This window comes from Neoarius graeffei, chromosome 15, assembly GCF_027579695.1.
Source record: "Neoarius graeffei isolate fNeoGra1 chromosome 15, fNeoGra1.pri, whole genome shotgun sequence".
NCBI classification, from domain to species: Eukaryota; Metazoa; Chordata; class Actinopteri; order Siluriformes; family Ariidae; genus Neoarius; species Neoarius graeffei.
This window is the reverse complement of record NC_083583.1, coordinates 8,577,296-8,598,503: the sequence shown is the minus strand read 5'-3', so window position 1 is coordinate 8,598,503 and position 21,208 is coordinate 8,577,296. Positions and strand designations below refer to the sequence as shown.

The 21,208-nt window shown below is 39.8% G+C and overlaps 1 protein-coding gene and 2 non-coding genes across 5 annotated transcripts in view; all 3 read left to right on the top strand.

Moving 5' to 3' along the window:
• The window catches only part of rpl13 (ribosomal protein L13), a 242,501-nt gene that overhangs the window by 220,236 nt on the left and 1,057 nt on the right, over nt 1–21,208 (top strand). The window contains exons 1-4 of one of the 3 annotated variants that reach the window (XM_060940831.1): nt 6,384–6,481; nt 7,000–7,116; nt 10,174–10,315; nt 14,161–14,334. In XM_060940831.1, coding sequence (XP_060796814.1) covers nt 7,013–7,116; nt 10,174–10,315; nt 14,161–14,334 — 420 coding nt within the window. In that variant the 5' untranslated portion in view covers nt 6,384–6,481; nt 7,000–7,012. Of the gene's footprint in view, nt 1–6,383; nt 6,482–6,519; nt 6,539–6,999; nt 7,117–10,173; nt 10,316–14,160; nt 14,335–21,208 lie in introns of those variants that run through there. The other 2 variants (XM_060940832.1, XM_060940833.1) reach the window with 2 other exon arrangements.
• LOC132899801 (small nucleolar RNA MBII-202) lies at nt 10,012–10,097 on the top strand. Its single transcript, XR_009656707.1, has one exon. It is a non-coding gene; the product is annotated as a small nucleolar RNA MBII-202 (small nucleolar RNA).
• On the top strand, nt 13,991–14,071 carry LOC132899800 (small nucleolar RNA MBII-202). Its single transcript, XR_009656706.1, has one exon. It is a non-coding gene; the product is annotated as a small nucleolar RNA MBII-202 (small nucleolar RNA).

Here is a 21,208-nt window from a genome sequence, read left to right as displayed (position 1 = left end):
CTCACTTAAATTTACTCTCTATTACAAGAAAAGGAATTTAAATTAAATGTGCCTTAAAAAAAAAACCATGGTCTCTCATTTTGCAAAATAACAACTTGACTAGCTCCACGACCAGGGCTCTACAGTGCGCACATTTCACTCGCATTTGCGAGCGAATTTTTCGGCATGCGAACGACGAAAAAAAAACACGTGCATTCGTGCGAGGGCTTCTTGCGGCCGACAATTTAGGAAAGCACTGAGCACAGACGCGACGAGTTTAACATTCTAAAATGTATCAAACGTTAAACTGCAAAGTATGTAAATCCAGCGCTGGATAGCCTACCTAATATGGTGTAACGAGTAACGGCCTGTATTGTTGCAAGTGTGTGTGTTCAGTGTTGTGTACATGCGTGTGTGTGTGTTCTGCTGCGCCTTGCTCCCTGTCTGTAGTTGCGTGCATTGCCCCTGTCTTGCACTGCAGTGGTTCCCATGGTAGCCGGGGGCGTGTGAAAAAGTTACTTTTTTTTGCCGTTCTGCCACATCTTTCTGTGATTGCCCGTCTTTCCCACGGTTGTATATTGTGGGTGTGGCATTAGGTGGGAAAAGTGCTTTTTAGGGATTCATCAGATCATTCAACTGAGAGATAACTGAGAGCTGGTTCGGATCGAGCTGAGAAATATATTCGCTATGCAGAGAATAACGGCGTTTTTTAAAAGCAATGATGGTGGAAACAAGAATGGACGAGGAAGAAAGTGTAGTGAAGAAAGCTAGAACGACGGGAGAAGGTGCGGGAAAATTATATAATGAGATGGAACGCACACACCCCAGTGCAAACATTTAGATGGGAACATACAACACAGCAGAAAAACAAATAATATACAGTATATACAAATGGTGCATGTCACAACACAGCAGAAAAACAAAGCATATATATACACAACTGGGCGTGTTGAGTTGCAGATGTTAATTGCACATTAGTTATAGAAACTCAGTTCAGCTACAAAACTCAGGATATTGCACTGTATTTGGTATCGCATTGTATTGGGTATGGATGTAAAAGTGTAGAAATATAAATATAAAATATACAAAAGCTATAAAAACTAAAAAGCTGCTCTGTGAGGTTGCACTGTAATAAGTATTGCACTGTATCAGGTAAGTGTGAGAATATTGTCCTTTTAGGTCCTTGTTGGTGCATTGTTGCACCTGCCAGAAGTGGCATCAGTCAGTGTGTGTAATTAGCCTTTTTCACATTACGTCACTTGCAGAAGAACCTCACGTCCGTTTTCAGCCTTTTGAATGGAAGAAGAGGCGGCATGCTAATCTGCTGGCTAACAAGTAGCAACCATAGAAAGTCAGTAAACTTCCTTTCCAAAACAAGGCAGATAGGTGACTGGAATGGTCGCTAACAATACGTAATGATAAACAACAATGCACAATATTATTATCAGTCTTATCTGTGAATGACACAGTTTTGTTAACATATGTTGCCGCCGTATACCTCTTCTTCCATTCAAAAGGCTGAAAACAGATATGAGTTCCCTTGCAAGTGACGTAATGTGAAAAAGGCTAATTGTTCAAGGTGGTTATGGCCTGTGGGAAAAAACTGTTTTTGAGTCTGTTGGTCCTTGCTTTGATGCACCTGTAACGCCTGCCTGAGGGCAGCAAGTCAAAGAACTCCGAGCCAGGGTGGGAGCTGTCCTTGATGATGTTGTTAGCTCTGCTCTCTGTTTAGCTACTGTTTGTTCATTCATTCAGTTGTTCGTTATTCATTTTATTCATTCGTTCATTCATTCATCCATTCTCAATTGAATTTTGCATTTTATGTGTTGGTGTGTCTAAGGTTTGCGCTGCAATAAACCTCTAAAATGAAAACCTGCTTGTGCCCCCATTTTTCTTCCTGTGCTCCTAAAATTTTTAACTTAGGAGCACGTGTGCCCCTGAAAAAAAAACGTTGGTGTACAGCCCTGTCCACGACACTTATAAGACATTACGAAACAATCCATAAGTCATTAGCCTACAAACATAGGCTTGAACAGCTGGGCGTGGCTCATCTACTAAATCATCTGACAGTAGTTCTCTGTGCTGTGTTCACATTTTTTGAAAAATGTTGCAAATTTTCTGTGATTAGTCCATTCGTTTGTTCTTAGGTTAATAATAAATGTAACACTAAGCATGAATTCTGCACCGCCTTTATTGTCCTCAGACCAAGTGTTACTCATATGAGCTTGAAATGTTTCCTCTGTGTATCAGGATACACCCGGAGACCTACAGTACCATGAACCTGAATGTTAATTTGTTCAGCTAATTTTAATTCTTGTGGTAAAGTGTTTGCATAATTTTTTTAAATTATTTTTTGCCAAGGCAAATAACTGAAGACTAACCGCCTGCAACTGCTCCAACATTTAAGAATATTTTCACATTTTGACTTCACGTTAATATGAATGAATGAAAAACTTCTGTTGCATTTGTTTCTCAATTTGGCACAAACACCAGGGGTAAGATTAACTTTAAAAATTTTAAAAGCTCCACTTTTTAAAAGCCACATGTGAAAAAAACAGGCCTCATGTGCTGCAGCTAGACTCAATAAATTCTAATACTTTTATCTAATAAATTTATAAATAATAAATAAATGTGGGTGGCACAGTGGTGTAGTGGTTAGCGCTGTCGCCTCACAGCAAGAAGGTCCGGGTTCGAGCCCCGGGGCCGGCGAGGGCCTTTCTGTGTGGAGTGTGCATGTTCTCCCCGTGTCCGCGTGGGTTTCCTCCGGGTGCTCCGGTTTCCCCCAAAGACATGCAGGTTAGGTTAACTGGTGACTCTAAATTGAGTGTAGGTGTGAGTGTGAATGGTTGTCTGTGTCTATGGCCAAGTTTACATTAGACCGTATCTGTCTCGTTTTCTTCGCGGATGCACTGTCCGTTTACATTAAAATGCCTGGAAACACCGGGAAACGGGAATCCACCAGGGTCCACATATTCAATCCAGATCGTGTCTGGTCCAGTGCTGTGTAAACATTGAGAATACGCGGATACGCTGTGCTGAGCTCTAGCTGGCGTCGTCATTGGACAACGTCACTGTGACATCCACCTTCCTGATTCGCTGGCGTTGGTCATGTGACGCGACTGCTGAAGAACGGCGCGGACTTCCGCCTTGTATCACCTTTCATTAAAGAGTATAAAAGTATGAAAATACTGCAAATACTGATGCAAATACTGCCCATTGTGTAGTTATGATTGTCTTTAGGCTTGCCATCCTTCCACTTGCAAGTGGTAAGTGACCCGCATGCCCGACATGCACTGAGATCACACACACAGCGGCTCAGTCCCAAATCACTGGTTGTGCGCTCCACTCGCGTGCTCTGTGAGCTGCGCAGGGCCGGAGTGCGCACCCTCCAGAGGGCACTCGCTGTTCAGGGCGGAGTGATTTGGAGCGCAGGATGCCTGCGGAGCCGAGCGTATCCGTGCATTGGCGTTGCTGTGTGCACGCGAATCGTGTATTGGCGTTGCTGTGTGCACGCTAATCGTTTTAAAAACGTTAATCTGATGATCCGCTGATACGGTCTAATGTAAACCCCACCTATGTGTCAGCCCTGTGATGACCTGGTGACTTGTCCAGGGTGTACCCCGCCTTTCGCCTGTAGTCAGCTGGGATAGGCTCCAGCTTGCCTGTAGAACAGGATAAAGCGGCTACAGATAATGAGATGAGATGAGATGAGATGAGATAATGAGATGAAATGAGATTGTTGGTGTGCTGTTGCAACACACATTCCAAAATCTTCCATTGTTCAATACAGTACTGACTTAATCTTTGTGTATTTAGCTGACAAGGCAGGAGTTTGTTTACAGAAAGATGGCTAAAGGTGGTATAAAATATTTACACATCATATTACTAAGCATTTTGTTTTATGAACATTAGGTTACTTGTTTGTAATTTTGAGTGCAGGCAGATTTAATTTACATATACTCAATCACAGCGCCCCCTAGTGACTGAAATCCTGAAATGCACCATGACTGTTTATCAATATTCAACGCCTCTTGAATGAATTCTACTTTTGGCCAAAGTTGATGCTTAAATCCCCCACCCCCACCCCCATCGATAAAAAAAAAAATTCAGAACTTCTACATAGAAATCCTCAGAGAAAACACTACTTTGATTACTTTAAAGTATTTGAACCTAGCTATAGTGTGAACGCGTTATAACAATTACTGATATTTCTTAATTTGGGCAAAATCAGTTCATTTTAAATTGATACTTGACTGTTTTCCCTGTTAATCATTATGTAATATTATGTTTCTGTTAAGTTTATGTGTGTACATTCATGTTTGTTTATTATTAGTGTTAATTTTCTTTGCCATAGAAATTTGATATGGAACGATTGAACAATATTGTAGCCTGTTGTTGTACCATTATTGTATAAAACAACACAAATAATGATAAGATGATTACTACTACACCAACTATTATTATTTACTACTACTACTACTAATAATAATAATAATTGTTGGTGTTGTTGTTACTGTTATCATATTTGCCAACATTTGTGCTGTCTGTTTATTTTTCTTTCTATTATTATTATTATTATTATTATTATTATTATTTTATATAATTATATGCTAACTGTTGACATTCCTGAACATTGTTGTACCATTGTTCTATTGAAAAACAAAACTGTGAGCGTTTATTTGTTTATTTTTGTTTTTATTTAATTATTTTATAGAAATTAACCTATATTTGGTATATAACTGTTGAATATTAATGAATCTTGAATTAATGAATCTTGAATATTAATGAATCATTCAACAAACAAACAACCTGTGAGTGTCGAACATAATATAAAATTATTATTTTTATTATTTCTCCTAGTACTACTACTAATAATAATAATAATAAAAACTAACAAAAATTATTATTATTATTATGATTATTATTGTTGTTGCTGTTATCATATTTGCCAACATTTGTGCTGTCTGTTTATTTTCTTTCTATTATTATTTTATATAATTATATACTAACTGTTGGCATTCCTGAACATTGTTGTACCATTGTTCTATTGAAAAACAAAACTGTGAGCGTTTGTTTGCTTATTTTAATTAAATTTTAATTATTTTATAGAAATTAACCTATATTTGGTATGTAACTGTTGAATATTAATGAATCTTGTTGTTGAGCTATTATTATTATTATTATTATTATTATTATTATTAATAATAATAATAAGAAAATTGGTATAATGTATTTTTCATTTTAAATCCTTTTAGATATTATTTTAGGCATGTAGCTTGAACGTTATTGAACCTTGTTGCTGAATCATTCAACAAACACAATGTCGAATGATTGTGAGTGTCGAACACAATATAAAATTATTATCTCATCTCATTATCTCTAGCCGCTTTATCCTTCTACAGGGTCGCAGGCAAGCTGGAGCCTATCCCAGCTGACTATGGGCGAAAGGCGGGGTACACCCTGGACAAGTCGCCAGGTCATCACAGGGCTGACACATAGACACAGACAACCATTCACACTCACATTCACACCTACGCTCAATTTAGAGTCACCAGTTAACCTAACCTGCATGTCTTTGGACTGTGGGGGAAACCGGAACACCCGGAGGAAACCCACGCGGACACGGGGAGAACATGCAAACTCCACACAGAAAGGCCCTCGCCGGCCACGGGGCTCGAACCCAGGACCTTCTTGCTGTGAGGCGACAGCGCTAACCACTACACCACCGTGCCGCCCTAAAATTATTATTATTATTATTATTATTATTATGTTTCCTTCGCTTATAATAATAATAATAATAATAATATTTTTGTTAGTTATTATTATTAATCCTAGTACTACTACTACTACTACTACTAATACTAATAATAATAACTAACAAAATTATTATTATTATTATCGTTGTTGTTGTTGCTGTTATCATATTTGCAAACATTTGTGCTGTCTGGTTATTTTTCTTTCTATTATTATTTTATATAATTATATGCTAACTGTTGACATTCCTGAACATTGTTATACCATTGTTCTATTGAAAAGCAAAACTGTGAGCGTTTATTTGTTTTTTATTTATTTTTTAATTATTTTATAGAAATTAACCTATATTTGGCATGTAACTGTTGAATATTAATGAATCTTGTTGTTGAGCCATTAATAATAATAATAATAATAATAATAATAATAATAATAATAAAATTGGTATAATGTATTTTTCTTTTTAAATCCTTTTAGATATTATTTTAGACATGTAGCTCGAACATTATTGAACCTTGTCGTTGAATCATTCAACAAACAAACAACCTGTGAGTGTCGAACATAATATAAAATTATTATTATTATTATTATTACGTTTCCTTTGCTTTCTGTGTAGCGCTTCCTGGTTCACGCTTTACACTTCCGGTTTGTGTCCGTTCAGTGGATCGTTCCTATTGGCTGCCGTCTTCATATCCCATAAACCCCTGCGCTTCCACTTCCTTTTTCTTTTCGGCCATATTCCGCTCGGACGGTATGTGAAATTATCCTACCGAGTTATCAATTTTATCCGCTTTAATCCTTCTCTGGCGTGAGTTTTACACCATATCGAGTTTGATGGATGTTTAGTGCGGGCTGTTGTGTGTGAGAGTGTGTGAGTATGGAGAGTGTGGAATGTGGGGGAAGAGGAGAAATTAGGGGTAGAGTGAGAGGTGTCCACGCGTGTGCGCGCCTGTGGTTTAACAACACATCAGTGTGTGCAGGATTAAAGTGCACGCTGGGTTTTTATCAGTCGGGAGCATGGGGTGGTGGGGGTGTGTGTGTGTGTGTGTGTGTGGTTTAAGAAGCAAATGTTCATGTCGGCTGTGCATTAACGCTGTGCTAGCTGCCCTGATGGCCCTGAGTTGGCCCTGTTGGCTAGTAAAGCTAGTTCTGGTGACCCGCTGAGGGTTTCTCCTCCTCATGGTGTGTCTGTGTGAGAGATTTTGAGAATCCTGTGTCTCTGCTTGTCTAACATCAGTGTGTGTGGGGACTCTTGTGCCTGTCTTGCAGGGAATAAACAGCCATGGCCCCCAGCCGGAATGGTATGATCCTGAACCCTCACTTCCATAAAGACTGGCAGAAGAGAGTTCGCACCTGGTTCAACCAGCCAGCCAGAAAACTCCGCAGGTACGCCTCAGAGGACACGTTTCACCTCGGAAAGACCTCTTACACCACAGGGCTGCGAAATTATCCGCTCTGCTTGGTCAAAGCGTTGATTGATTGATTTTCTGGACCAGCAGTCAGTGAGCTGCGTTCTAATACCTTATCGTTTCTTTATTACAAGGCTTTGTTGCATGTTTAATTGCTTGGTCAGTTATAGCATTCTAAAGTCTCTTATTTTTAAATGATGAGTCCTTACTATGGACCGTGTCATTAGTGGAAGCAATAAAAATTTTTTACAATCAATATTTCGTCAATTAGGGTGATTCAAGATCCCTGTACTTCATTACATCATAGGCATTGGGATGCCATGGTGTAATGCTTAGAGAAGCAGCTTTTGGCCCAGAAGGTCGCTGGTTCAAGTCCCTGGACCAGCAGGAATGGCTCAAGCGCCTTTGATCTAACCCCCAACATTGTGCTCTGCTGAATGTCTGTCCAGAGTGATGTACTACATACCTGCTGGTCCAGGGACTGGAACTGGTGACCTTTGGTTCCAGAGCTGCTTCTCTAACCATGGCTTCCCCAAAGCTCGATCATTACATTACGTGGGGGTACGTGACACCCTTTCCCCTGTTAAGCTGCTACTGTTCGGCCCCCATCATTGCTAGGGCTTGAACCCATGACCTTCAGGTCAGTAACCCAGAGCCTTAACTGTTAACATTCAGCTTCACATCAGAGTCCTGCATCACCCAGTTGGTTTATTTCACGATACTAACTGGCTTATTGTACTTCATCTCTTAGATAGTATCCTTTATGGCATATGTTCTCAGGAAATGTATTAAATTTTCTGTTTTCATTGATGTTCAAGGAGATGTTTATGGAATGAGTCTTCAGTGTCGGGACTTTGTAACACGGGAATGTTTTCAGGACAAGTTAGAACAGGAAGTAGGGCTGTGCGATGTCCCCTTAATTGGCATCGACGATGTTTACAGTGCAAACATCGTGGTGGAAGATCATATCGTGGGGAGGTTAATACCACATTATAAAATATTTTATTATTATTATTATTATAAGTATTAGATACTCATCCGAGGCTTTGGCACATAAAGAAAAAAAATTCCATTGCGCTGAGAATTGTGATATATACTATATCCCATAGCCTACTATCTCTTTAAATTTAGGCTACATAATTTTCTATGTTTGATCTTCACGCCACAAAATCTGAGTTGATGGAAGAGATGGTGACAGATCGTTCCGTTGCTGTCAGGTGCTACAACACCCGGTCCGTCACATGATGAAGGGGAGGAACTAGGTGACTGCGCCGCGGCAGTGCCTAAGAAAAAGAGAGGGTCTTTGGGCAGCCTTCTTGGGAAGAGAGCAGCAGCCAGAGCATCCACGCTTACTGATGAAGAAAAGTCTGAGGCAGAAATGACCATGTACCTGCATTAAATTGTCATTGATGGGGGGGAGGACCCACTGATGTGGTGGAAAAGGAACGAGAAAAGACTTCCATTAATGGCAAGATTAGCACGTAAATATTTGTGCATATGTGCCACCAGTACTCCATCAGAACGAGTGTTCAGCACTGCGGGTAGTATAGTTACCCCAATCCGCAGCTCATTAAAACCAGACAAAGTAAACATGCTAGTATTTTTGGCCAGAAACCTCGACATTTAAACATGGTGACCATTGCCTGCACTGTTAACCCATTAGGTTAAATTACTTCGGAGTGCCTGCGTTTTCTTGATTTTGATTTTTATTATTACTATTATTGTTATTTATTTACTTGTTATTGTATTAACGCAGGCTCTCTCGTTTTTTTTTTTTTTATCGCTGTTCTTTGCTAACTGAGTCGACTTCATGAATATTTGGTAGCTTTAATTTCACTGTAAAAAGTTAATGCCCGGCTACGTTAAACTTTGTGAGCGCATTTCGTGCTGCGCATGTTCCGGTTCTCTTCGTCTTGATCGTTCATCTTTAAATGAATATATGTTTACAAAGTCATGTTCATGACTATTTATTTTGTAGCATTTTTACAATAAAAAGTTAATGCCTAAGCCTGGTTAATGCCTAAATTAAATTGTGTAGGCTACCGAAGCGCATGCTTGTGCGTTCCTGTTAGACTTGATTTGTTGTTCAGCCTACTGTATCTTTTCACGAATACCGGTTCACAGAATCACCTTCATTCTTCCATTTGGTTTGACATTATGGCTTAGAGTGGACCATTTTGTGTCTGAAAGTAGGCCTATTTACCAGATTAAAGTTATTTGACTTCCGCCGAAGTCTGCGCTTCACTGCCGTTTGATAAGGTGAAATATTTCCCGACTGTTAATAGTGGCTATTTGTTTGAACAACATGACAAATTTTACATTAAAAGTATAGTGTAGGCTAAAAAATGAAGTCAAAATTTATTATTAGTAGCATACTGTATTTGTGTAACCACATGTTATGTTCACTAGCACGTCCCTGCACCATAGCCTACGTGAACAAGCGGTAATAGGATATTACTTTATAATGATTTATAGAATTATGTATTTATATATAATTGTTATATAAAATATTTATATATTAAACTAAACTAACAAAAAACTAACTTTTTAGGTTAAATAGGCCCAGATGATATAGTATGCATGTTTATGACAGGAGGGGGCGTGGTGTCACGATGGTGGCTCTCCATCGTGATGGATGACCACCATCGTCGATGGACGATGGCATCGTCTATCGGCACAGCCCTAACAGGAAGTCACTTGTTTAACATAATATAATTAAATGTAAATACAAAATGATTAAAAAGTAAAATGTGTCTAAGTAATAAGTTGTAATTGATCGTAGGTTGCTGTGGTGTAAGAGGAAACGAAGAGGTTTAAGAGTTCATAGTTCGTGTGTCAGAGTGAGTGAGCGAGCCTGAGTACAACAGTCAGATGATGACAAATTCTCCGGAATCTCTGTACATCTTTTGATGATGCTCCTTGAACCCTTTTCGCTGATGACTGTTGTGCTCGATCTTTAACTGTTGCACGTCACAGCGAGTGCACCACAGTGTGATTTTTGTACATAAACCGCTTCGTTGCCGCTCTGTTACAGGCGTAAGGCTCGTCAGGCGAAGGCTCGCCGCGTCGCCCCTCGCCCCATCGCCGGACCTCTGAGGCCCATCGTCAGGTGTCCGACGATCCGCTATCACAACAAGGTCCGCACCGGCCGGGGTTTCTCTCTGGAAGAGCTGAAGGTGAGATTGTGCTTCTAGTCTTTCCTTTTAATCTTTCCTCCTTTCTTTGTACGCATTGCAGCATATACTTTAAATGAGTTTTGGCTGCGTAAAGCATGTAGCTGTGTTTCAGCTTTGACATGAATGTTTTCAGTGCGTGTCTCAGTGAGTTTATGCCTGTTTACACGTGATGGTGAGAACACCAATTATGATTTTTTTCAAGATTCAAAGATTTTTTTTTGTCAATTCACTATATATCCAGGACAACCGGAATGCCTTTTCTCTTACCTTACTTGTAAAAACGGATTTTAAAAAATTATATTAAGAAAAGCAAAATATAAATATTTTTAAAGTATAGATGATAATATAGGTAAAAATACACTCTCTAAAATTAAAACAATGTGCAAAATAGCAGTAGTGCAAATACAGTACAATATCTGTAACGGAAAACGTGCTGAGAAGAGTAGCTTATGAGGTGTGTATGAGCAGTAGTGCAAATGAACAATAGCAGCAGATGGGCTTGAGATTTTTCATGGTGTGAGCTTTTTAATGTTTAATTACAACTGCAGCTGCATTTAATTTACTTTTAGTACTTTCAGTCTAATCAAACCCAGTGCGTTATATGTAAAGAAGCAGTAATGAGTGTAAATGTTTTTTTAAATGATGTAATGAGCATATTTGGAGAATACATACAGCATATAGTAGGTGAGCTGGGCTTTAAAAAAAAAAATGTTTTGTTTTAAGATCCACTATCATTTGAATATTGTTCAGTGTTTAGGACCTGCTTAAACATTAATGGAGCAATAATTAAGTGATTCCACGAAATCGAGTCGTACACGAGCTGCTCGCTGACGAGCTGCATAGCACCGAGTTGGCTATTGAGGTATTTCACCCACGTGACCAAGTCACGTGACGCAGCCATTTTGGACGGCACGCTTAAGTCCTTCAGTGCAAGGCGGTATGAGATGGTGGAGACCTTTGCACATTTTAACAAGAAAGTAAGCTGTGATTCATGTTAAATTGGATCTGTCTTTTATCACAAACACTGTACCCAGCCTTGGTATGGAGCCCTGTTTATTTATTTCTGTGTCCCGTTTCTTTCTAGCCTCTGTTATTGCGTTTTATGTCTGATGTCTGCTACATGCAACCCTAGACAAATTAACACTGCCTTGTTTCACTGCTCAGATGGGTTAACAAACACTGACCCATTTACTTTTTGCTATATATTTTATCAAAATTGCGTTAACTGATAAACTAACCTGAAATGAAATGATCACTGCAAAGTCTGGAGTACTCTGTTGGCTCCCAATCCTGTCTCTTCACAGCTCCAATCCATTTGGCCGTCTTGTCTGGGTCAGTAGTAAACCGGTAGTGATGTGTCGGTCACGAACGATCCGGTTCAAAGAGCCGGCTCTTTGAAGTGAACGACGGGAGCCGGCTCTTCGGTGGGAGTCGAGTTGGGGAGCCGAATTAGTTTTTTGTCCTTAGGTGCCTCAGAGAGCGAGAGAGAGAGACTTTCACAAAAAAAGTTGCTGTCCGATTGCGTCTTTGTGTTGTCTATTACCATTCAAAGGAAAAAAGTAGCATGGTGTACGCCTACTTTTTTTGGTTGGGGGGGTTGATGTCATTCACAGCTGCGAAAATATGAAAATTGTTGTAATGCTTAAAGCTGTGGAGCGCAGGGGAGAGGAGTCTGTGAGGCACCTGAGGAGGGGAAAATCAGCTGTGTATTTTATATTGGTAATATAACACAGTTTTGCATTATGTTTGTGAGAAAATAATTTATTAATTGGTAAGTTTTATTTCTATAGCTAGAACATTGTTACACTGCTATACTTTACAAAGCTTTACAATGGCTACAAAAACTAAAAAATAAAATGGAAAACATCCTATTGATAAAATATAAATAATAATGTAATTAACTAGTTAATTGCAGCAATTAAATCAAAAATAAAATCTCAGGAGTCGTTTGGGAGCCGAAAGAGCCGGCTCCTTATAGTAAGAAGAGCCAAAAGAGCCGAAATTCCCATCACTAGAAACCGGTAAAAGGAGCGTCCTGCACGCTGTCCCTGTCTGTTGTGGCAGCCCACAGCACAACAAGCAAACACCATGGTTATTTATAGAGTGCTTACTGACAAATTAATCTATTCTAGGTGTCTGTAACACGTTTTTTTTTTTTTCAAGCTGGTTCTCCCTCTCTGTCTGCAGCGTTAGTATGTAGCTTGACGTTCAAAACTGGCGGACACCGGGGCGTCACGTGACCCTGTGACGTCAGGTGAAATACCTCAATAAGCCATGTATGACAAGATTGAGTGGAATAACTGTTATTCTATCCACGTTCACTGGATTTTGAGAAACGGCGCACTTTTATTTTTTGCAAATTCGATAAATAAAAACTTTATACAAAACATCCGACAAAATCATTTCTACTTAGGCGGACGACTTAAAAACCTATCGATGGCGGCACGAATTGACTTTAGTGGGTTGTTTTCTTTTTTTTTGTAGAAAGTGCTGTCTTGCTGTTGTGCCAAGATATAGAACAGCTTTAGACATTTATTTAATTCTTCTTTGGACATTTCAGATCTTCAATTTTCAAACTACTTTGAGATTTTGAACCAGTCTTAAAAAATTCAACACATTTTAATGCTTAAAGATGAAGAATGTAAATAAACTGGAGAAATGACTGGAGCAATTTGTGGGAAAATGTGGTGATAATTCTTGGGAAAAAAAAAGGTACGTTCTTACCGTCACACTTTCTTTTCTCTTTTGTATATTTCGGGGTTTTGTTTTCGAGTAGTTTTTATTTCGTCCTCGGTTGGTTCAGCAACACGCTCCGCCATTTTGTTTTTCTCTACTCATGGTATATGAGCTGATAGAGTAGCAAATCAGAGCAGGCGATTGCTCATATCCAGTGAATGTGGATAGAATATTTAATTATTTGCTGAGGGCGATGTGAAGATCGGTGAATAATTGAGACAAAGTTGACGTGGTTATTCACTGATATTCACTGAGCCTGATAATTGTTTTAGTATAAATACATTTTTTTAAATCATATTAAAAGGAGAATTTATTTCAAACTTCAAAAGCGGCATACAAACGTAATAACTTTGCGGCGCAGACTTGTCACTTATCTACACCGAGTTACATAAGAGACTTTTGTTTTGAAACAGATAAATTAAATCACAACTCCACCTTCCCTTTGAATAGTTTTAGACCAGACTTCGCAGCATCTTTAGTGCTTTTAGGAACTGCGTTTTCTCTCATCATATGTAATTCTTCCTCATTTACGGTGACGAAGCGATTGGACGCCATTTTGCCGAGTCGCTCGAGGTGATTATCGAGAAATAGTCTGAATTTCTCGACCAATTAGCATGCACGGTTTTCTATAATCATTTGTGTATTTATACTAAACACAGTTAAAACTAATACACTGTTATGGTGTAAATTGTCACAATGCACTTTTCTGAGATCGGGATACCTTTTATAACTTAAATTCTGATTATATCTGAAAACTGATTTATTACATTTTGTGTTGAAGTTTTAATGTTTTACAACGTTTAAAACCTCCACTACGTACATTTTCAGTATTAAATAATGAATTTTTCTCGAACACATGCTCAATAGAGCTTCGTTATAAATATCACGTTATTTATCCTATCACCTTTTCCTACCCCATGTGTCCGAGCAGCAGTCAGATGATGACAAATTCTCCGGAATCTCTGTACATCTTTGATGATTCTCCTTGAACCCTTTGTGCTGATGGCTGCTCTGCTCGACCAGGGCCGGACACGTTCCGTTTGAATTGCATTGCGGCTCACGAGTATATCCACTTCATGATAATGTTCATGGTTCGGTTTGTGTCTCAGGCCGCAGGTATCAACAAGAGAGTGGCTCGCACCATCGGCATCGCTGTAGACCCACGCCGCCGCAACAGATCCACAGAGTCCCTGCACACCAACGTCCAGAGGCTGAAGGTGTACCGCTCCAAACTCATCCTCTTCCCCAGAAAGGCTTCTGCACCCAAGAAGGGAGACAGCACTGTGAGTAGCTCAGCTTTACATCCAGCACTGTCAAATGGATCATAGTGACCTTTTTGAATTTCTCTATCTTGCGTACTCGCGTTCCACCTGCAGCGGTTTGTCTGAAAATTAAGTTGAGGCAAATTTCAAGCTTAATGTGCATTTGGACAAAAAAAAAAAACTAGGGATGCACTAATGAGAGATCCTGGACGTGATCTTATTTGTCATGTACGTGGATATTTATTTGCATCACATTTTATTTTTGCTAATCTTACCTTCACGCTCGCAAACACCAGATTGTTTGTGTCCTGTACACGTGGAACAAGAGCTACGATTTCAGCAACATTTCAGTTCTTTACAAATTAGGTACGACTGTGTAATATAAAGGGACGAGCTCAAACTGTTTCCTCACACTAAACCAGCGTTTCGCAACCTTTTTTATGCCTCCGCCACCGTAAGGTGCAGGAGGAATTATGTTTTCGGGTTGTCCGTCTGTCTGTCCATGCGTGCGTCAGTCCCGAAACCTTGTGAACGCGATATCTCCAAGGCTAATGAAAGGAATTTCACCAAACTTTCACCATTTGTGCATTTGGGGACAAAGATAAACTGATATTAGATTTTGAGATCAAAAGGTCTAAGGTCAAGGTCACTGTGAGGTCTGTCCGAAAACCTTGTGAACACAAGGCCATTATTAAAAAATGTTCTGTTTCCGGTCCACCGGCCGGGTGAGTGCCGTTTGCGCGATTGAAATTTTTTTTTTTTAATGCCGGTTTTTCGTCATTTTTTTCGGGTTTATAAATCTAAAATCGAACTTGACATTTCCGCATTCCCAGGACTTTCCACTAAGGCTCATACTAGCCAGCCATGACAAATAAGTAGCCGCCGGGGGGGAGTAAACACAAAATAAACTCCTGTGCACGCAGTTCCCAGGATTAAATGTATTTTCCACAGACCATTTATTTATTCACTTTACTCAAATACAAAGTAAAATGGCAGTAAATCTTCTTTCTTTTCTTGCGTATTGCATCATGAGGCGTTCCTGGCTTGTAAATCTCTTATTTTCGGTGCATGACACATTCACGCAGCTGAGCATGCTATGAATTAACGACGACAACGGTCTGCAGTGGGGCTACACAATTACACACTCAGCGAACATTTCTCCATTTGTGTATGAAAATACACTCCAACCACTCAGTTTGGGTTCATTTACAACCAACGGTGTCTTTTGATGCCAGCACGTAATTGAACGAGAGAAGACTGGTTTACCGGAGACAAAATAAGCGTTATCCCTGCTTCTGTTCCCTCCGATGTCGCCTCCGACGGCCCCGACACACTACTGCCTCCGCCGAGTGCGCGCGCACACCGCATGTCGGGGCTGCGGATGAGTTACTCTCCCTTGATCAACGAAGTTGGTGGGGAATTTGTCGTTATTATCGGTACAAACAGCGCGAATCACAACTTAAATGAGTGCGGTTCAGTTTGACATTATTGTCAGTCCGTTAGATAAACATTTAATTTTATTAAAATCGAAAATTAATATTTAGAGCCTGTGGGCTGCAAAAATAAGTCATTAAAGTAGCCGGCTGGACTTAATTGTGTAGTCGGCTGTATGGCCGGCAGCCGGTGCTTGTGGAAAACCCTGCATTCTGTGCAGAATATAGAACTGAATCAGCTCTGCACATGCACAGTGCGGCACAGAAAAATGGCAGCCACCATGAAGGAAGGAGATCTGGAGTTTTCAAACATTTGCTGAAGTGTGAAATCGCAAAATGGTATTCTAGCGAACAACAAAATAGTAAAGATTCAGAAAAACAAATCATTCAGTGATCATTTTAATAGTGTAATTTCATCTGAACTAGGCCTAACGGTTGATTTAGAACTACAAAAAGTCCGTGTGTCGGACATTTTAAGTACCTTTGTAAAAGTTTTGCAAATGTTGCAGTCAGCATTTAAAATGCTAACTTAACCTCCTAGGGCCTAGCGTCCACATACGTGGACAGCACTTTTTAGAAATTCAGAACAAGAATCCACATATGTGGACATACTTTTTCTCAAAAAGTACATCTTATCAAAGATGATGCTTAGTTTTTATTCTAATCAGGTTCTAATAAGCCCAAATAGCAAAAAGAAATAAAAAATGCATGTAAAAAAACAGCTTGGGTCTTAGGAGGTTAAAGTTTTTGTACAAGTTTCAGTTGATTAAACTGTCATTAAATGTGTCTGCTTTTGTAATAAAGTACTGAAAGAAAAAGCAAACACAGCATTGCGATTTCTTATCCATCCATATAGTAAAAAAAAAAAAAAATCCCTCCCTCCTGACTGAATTTTTTTTTTTTTTTTGCTCACCCGGTGGACAGGAAACGGATTTTTTTTTTTTTTTTTAAGGATGGCCCAATATCTCCAAGGCAAATACAAGTAATTTCACCAGGTCAAGATTACTGTGAGGTCAAATGTCCATCCCCAAATCACAACTTAAGGCGTGTAGTCTACCAGGCGGAGGCATCCCCATCAACGCCAGTCTAGTTCAGTCACGGAACCCTTCAGAAGTATGCAAATTCTCAAGGCACCCCTGTATAAAATATACTCAAACTACACTGCATCCCCTGACGCCCCCCCACCACACACACGCAAAAGGCACAAAGGGGGAGGGCATGATGGATCTCTGGTACAGATGAAACTGTATTTCAAGTAATTGCAGGGGTGATAGCATTCCGGCGCCGCGCCGGATTTCCGGCGTACCGTGGCTGGGGGGGAAAAAAAATCTAGTTCGCCCATTGTCCTGTGTCATTCTGAGATGCGCAGATAGACAGTAAAGGGAATTCGCATGATATGGAACTAGTGGGAAAAAAGTGCCGTCACGGCACGAATTAGACCCTCCGAGGGTCTAATTCGTGCCGTGACGGCACTTTTTTCCCCACTAGTTCCATATCATGCGAATTCCCTTTACTGTCTATCTGCGCATCTCAGAATGACACAGGACAATGGGCGAACTAGATTTTTTTTTTTTTTTTTTCCCCAGCCACGGTACGCCGGAAATCCGGCGTGGCGCCGGAACGCTATCACCCCTGTAATTGTCATCGTACTGGGTTTTTATTTATTTATTTATTTTTTTTGTCTTACTGTTGGCATCCCCTACCTTCACTAAAGAGCTGCCGCTGGATGATGACGCTAGCTCAGATTCAGAGTCAACATTATCTGATTCTGGAGCCTTTCTTTTCAAAAACCGATCCATGCTTGTTCTTTACTCTTCATGACGCGCAACACCCTCATAATGCTTTGTGCGGCAATGAAAAAAACACCTGCAGGCTAATTATTACGCAGTCACGCTGACCATACGCTGACCCCGGCAGTGACGACGTGACATGGGAAAGGGGGCTGTGAGACAAATTTTGATGATGCATGAGGCGGCGATGATCTGCATTAGTGTAACTATTGTTTTTTTGGAATTTTAATTATTTCAATGTTAGAATATATAATTTTTTGACGGCACCCTGGTTGAGAGAGGCTGCGCTAAACCAATTGCACGCATGGTTTGACGTTTCTTATTTTCCCTGCTTGCGACTTTAGTTCCTACTTGCAGTTGGTTCCCAATTACTTTTTGGAAGGGAAACTTATAACTGTGCTTTCATCTCATCCTGTCCTATCATATACAACCTCTCGTTAAGTGTGTGAAGACATTAAGAAGAAAAAGCTTGGAAACATTTAGCAGAGACTCTGAATGCATGTCACTAATCTCATCTGAAGGAGCAAATAAGAAACGGAGCATGTAGATTAGTGCCTTTTTAATTTATTTTAACTCGTGAGGTTTCGTAGCTACGTACAACTTGTAAAACTTTCTGTCAGGAGGGAAACAGTCAGACACGAGCAACCTGAGCGACTTGTCACTTTGCTAGGGTGGACCTGAGGTTAAAACATTCATATTAAAGATTACGAACACAACTAGCTGACCGAGGCGCACTTAAATGGGCAGGACATTTAAGTTATTCCACAAAATCGAGTCCTGCATGAGCTGATAGCCGATAAGCCATGTACGGCGAGATTGAATGGAATAACTGTTTTATTCTATCCACATTCACTGGATTATGAGAAACATATTTATTTTTTGCAAATTCGATAAATTAAAAACGTTATACAAAACATCCAACAAAATAAGTTCCGCTTAGAATATAAACAAACCGGTGAAATGACGGGAGCAATTTGTGAAAAATACGATAATTCTTGAAAAATAAAATGTTCTTACCGTCTTACTTTCATTCCGTGTTTTGTTTCTTTTGTATTTTTTGCTTTTGAGTAGAGTTTTTGTTTTGTCCTCTGTTGGTTCAGCAACATGCTCTGCCATTTTGTTTTTTTCTTCTTATGGTATATGAGCTGGTAGTAGAGTAGCCAATCAGAGCGTGCGATCGCTCATATCCAGTGAGTGTGGATAGAATGTTAACTCTAATCAGAGGTAACGGGTTTTTGTTCGGTTATGTCTTTCTTACTTATGGTCCCGGTCATATTATGACAATGGGGACCCTTGGACACCTACAGTCGTTGATGCGCGCATCTTTTGGCTGCCTTCGTCTGGAGACGGGCCTCGCAGAGCTCCTTTCCCGATGAGAGAGTGACCCGCCCTGATGAGAGACCCAGCTGAAGGTCGCGCGGGTCTCTGCTGCGGCGCACGAGCAACGGGACATCACTACCGCACTGGATGGAGCGGGGGCGGGGCAAAACGACTGGCCGTAGATTCTATCAAAAGTTCGATCTAAATTGACCACGGTTGCAAAATATTGGGCAAAAATACGCAAACACTATGAAATATGAAAGATGAAAGAAATATTCTATTGCCTTATACTGCAAGACTAAAACAAAATAAAACTGTCAAAACTCACCTTTTCAGTGATAACGTCCGAACAGATCACCCGTGTAACAGAAAGACCGCAAATGGAAGCACGATCAGCTTCTAACTGTTGGAGTGGAAAATTCCATTCTACACATGCAAATTGTTAATGCGTGTCCTTCCCCACACACAAATGACACGCTACGGTAAAAAATAGACCACAACTCATTTTATAGCTCAGAAATTCATACAAGACCAGCTACCATCGTAACATATTCTGTAAGAAACATATTCTATACCTAACTTTCAGCTTTCGTTTTAAAAAACAAAATCGCAGATTTATAACTAAATTTTTATACGGCGTAGTGATTTTAAGTTCCTACTTTTGGTGAGGTAGTGACCTCGACCCTGAGGCTTTCCGTTTAGATCAAAACACACGATTGTATTGGTTTTGGGTTTGCGGAAAATGGAGTTACGACGGCGATCAAATATTTTGCATGATGTTTTATTACGGTTATGATTATTCTGTGAGCGCACCAATCCTTAGGTGTGTAAAGTTACAACTTAAAATACAATTAGTGATAACTGTAGACTTTTCAGTGGACTACAACCTTTTTAAAGGAATGTGATGTAGTCGACCATTTATCATGTCCCAGATCAAGCCGCCATTTTTCCACAAATTTGCAGAATTTTTGCCAAATTCTGAATAGAGTATTCACATCAAAGATTTAGTTTTATGTTATTTCTTTCATCATTTTATTTCAAATTAAAACCATCACCATTCAATACCATATAGTTTATACTATAGACTATACGCCGTATAGAGAGTATATTTAATGGGGTACCCCCACAGTACCCAGTTTCTGAGACAGACCCATATATTAAAAAAAAAAATGGCACTGTGTAAAAGTGGAGTTCCTGGTGAGTATAAAATGTGTTCATAAATAATCCTGCTTTATTTATTTATTAAGCCAAATTAAACTTTAGCGCTGTATAAAAACCCCATCTGTCTGATCTCAATAAAGATACAAATTTCTTGATCTGGTGGTCGACTGTTTGAGAGACGTCGCCCTGCACTTGCGATCGGGTTCCCTGTGGTGGTATTCGTACAGACGTCATGCAGTCGCGGAAGCCATCAAGAATCCAGTCGAAGCATTACTATGCTCTCTTAATTATGTCGCTCTGCTGTTCTGCATCCCTAATTGTAATAGAATAAACATCGAAAGGGATTTTTTTTTTTTTATTCATATTGTCAAATCAGAAAGGTTTTTCTTGTCATTCCTCTGTGTAGTTTATACAGATTGGAATGAAATGTTTCTCCAGGACCGTGATGTAACACAACAGTACACGAGACGACATAAATTGCAAACACAACAGTGTGAGACGACTGCAGGAGTGTAAATACACAGGACGAACTGTAAATACACTACAATTCTGTTAGTCGTTTACATGTTTAGTGTCTGGGTTGTAAACAGCGCTCGAAACTAACGGTGTCCCGACGTCCCGGGGACCATAAAAAATGTCATCGGGACACAAAATTATCATATCTGGGACAATCCCGGGACAATGGAAAAAAATAGATCTAGAAAAAAAGTTCTACATTAATATTATTTACAAAGCCGTAACACATACGTAGACATTCACCTAATTTGTCAATTTTAATTTTAAAACGTTAACAGCGAAAAATACATAGTAGCTACACTTTCGATGCACCTGCATCCGTAGGCTACAGAGCAGCGCATTCTGTTCTAGAATCTTCGGCCGGAGTCCGCATTATATGGACTTGGAATGGAATTGCTACCGCACACGCTGCGCCGACTCTTGCCAGAACAAAAATGCTGAAGTGGTTGAAGCGGACCGACCGCGGGGAAGAAACTGAAAGCCCAGACATAACGTCTCCGGGACCTTCAGGATCCAAAGCGTCATTGCCTGGTCTGCAGGCAACGCTAGCAACTGAATGAACTTAATGAACACTGTTAGACACGTTATAAAATACAACAGGAATGATGTGGCTGGATAACGGAAAAAATGGATAAAATGAATAACGGAAAGTTCATAAAATGGATAACGGTAATG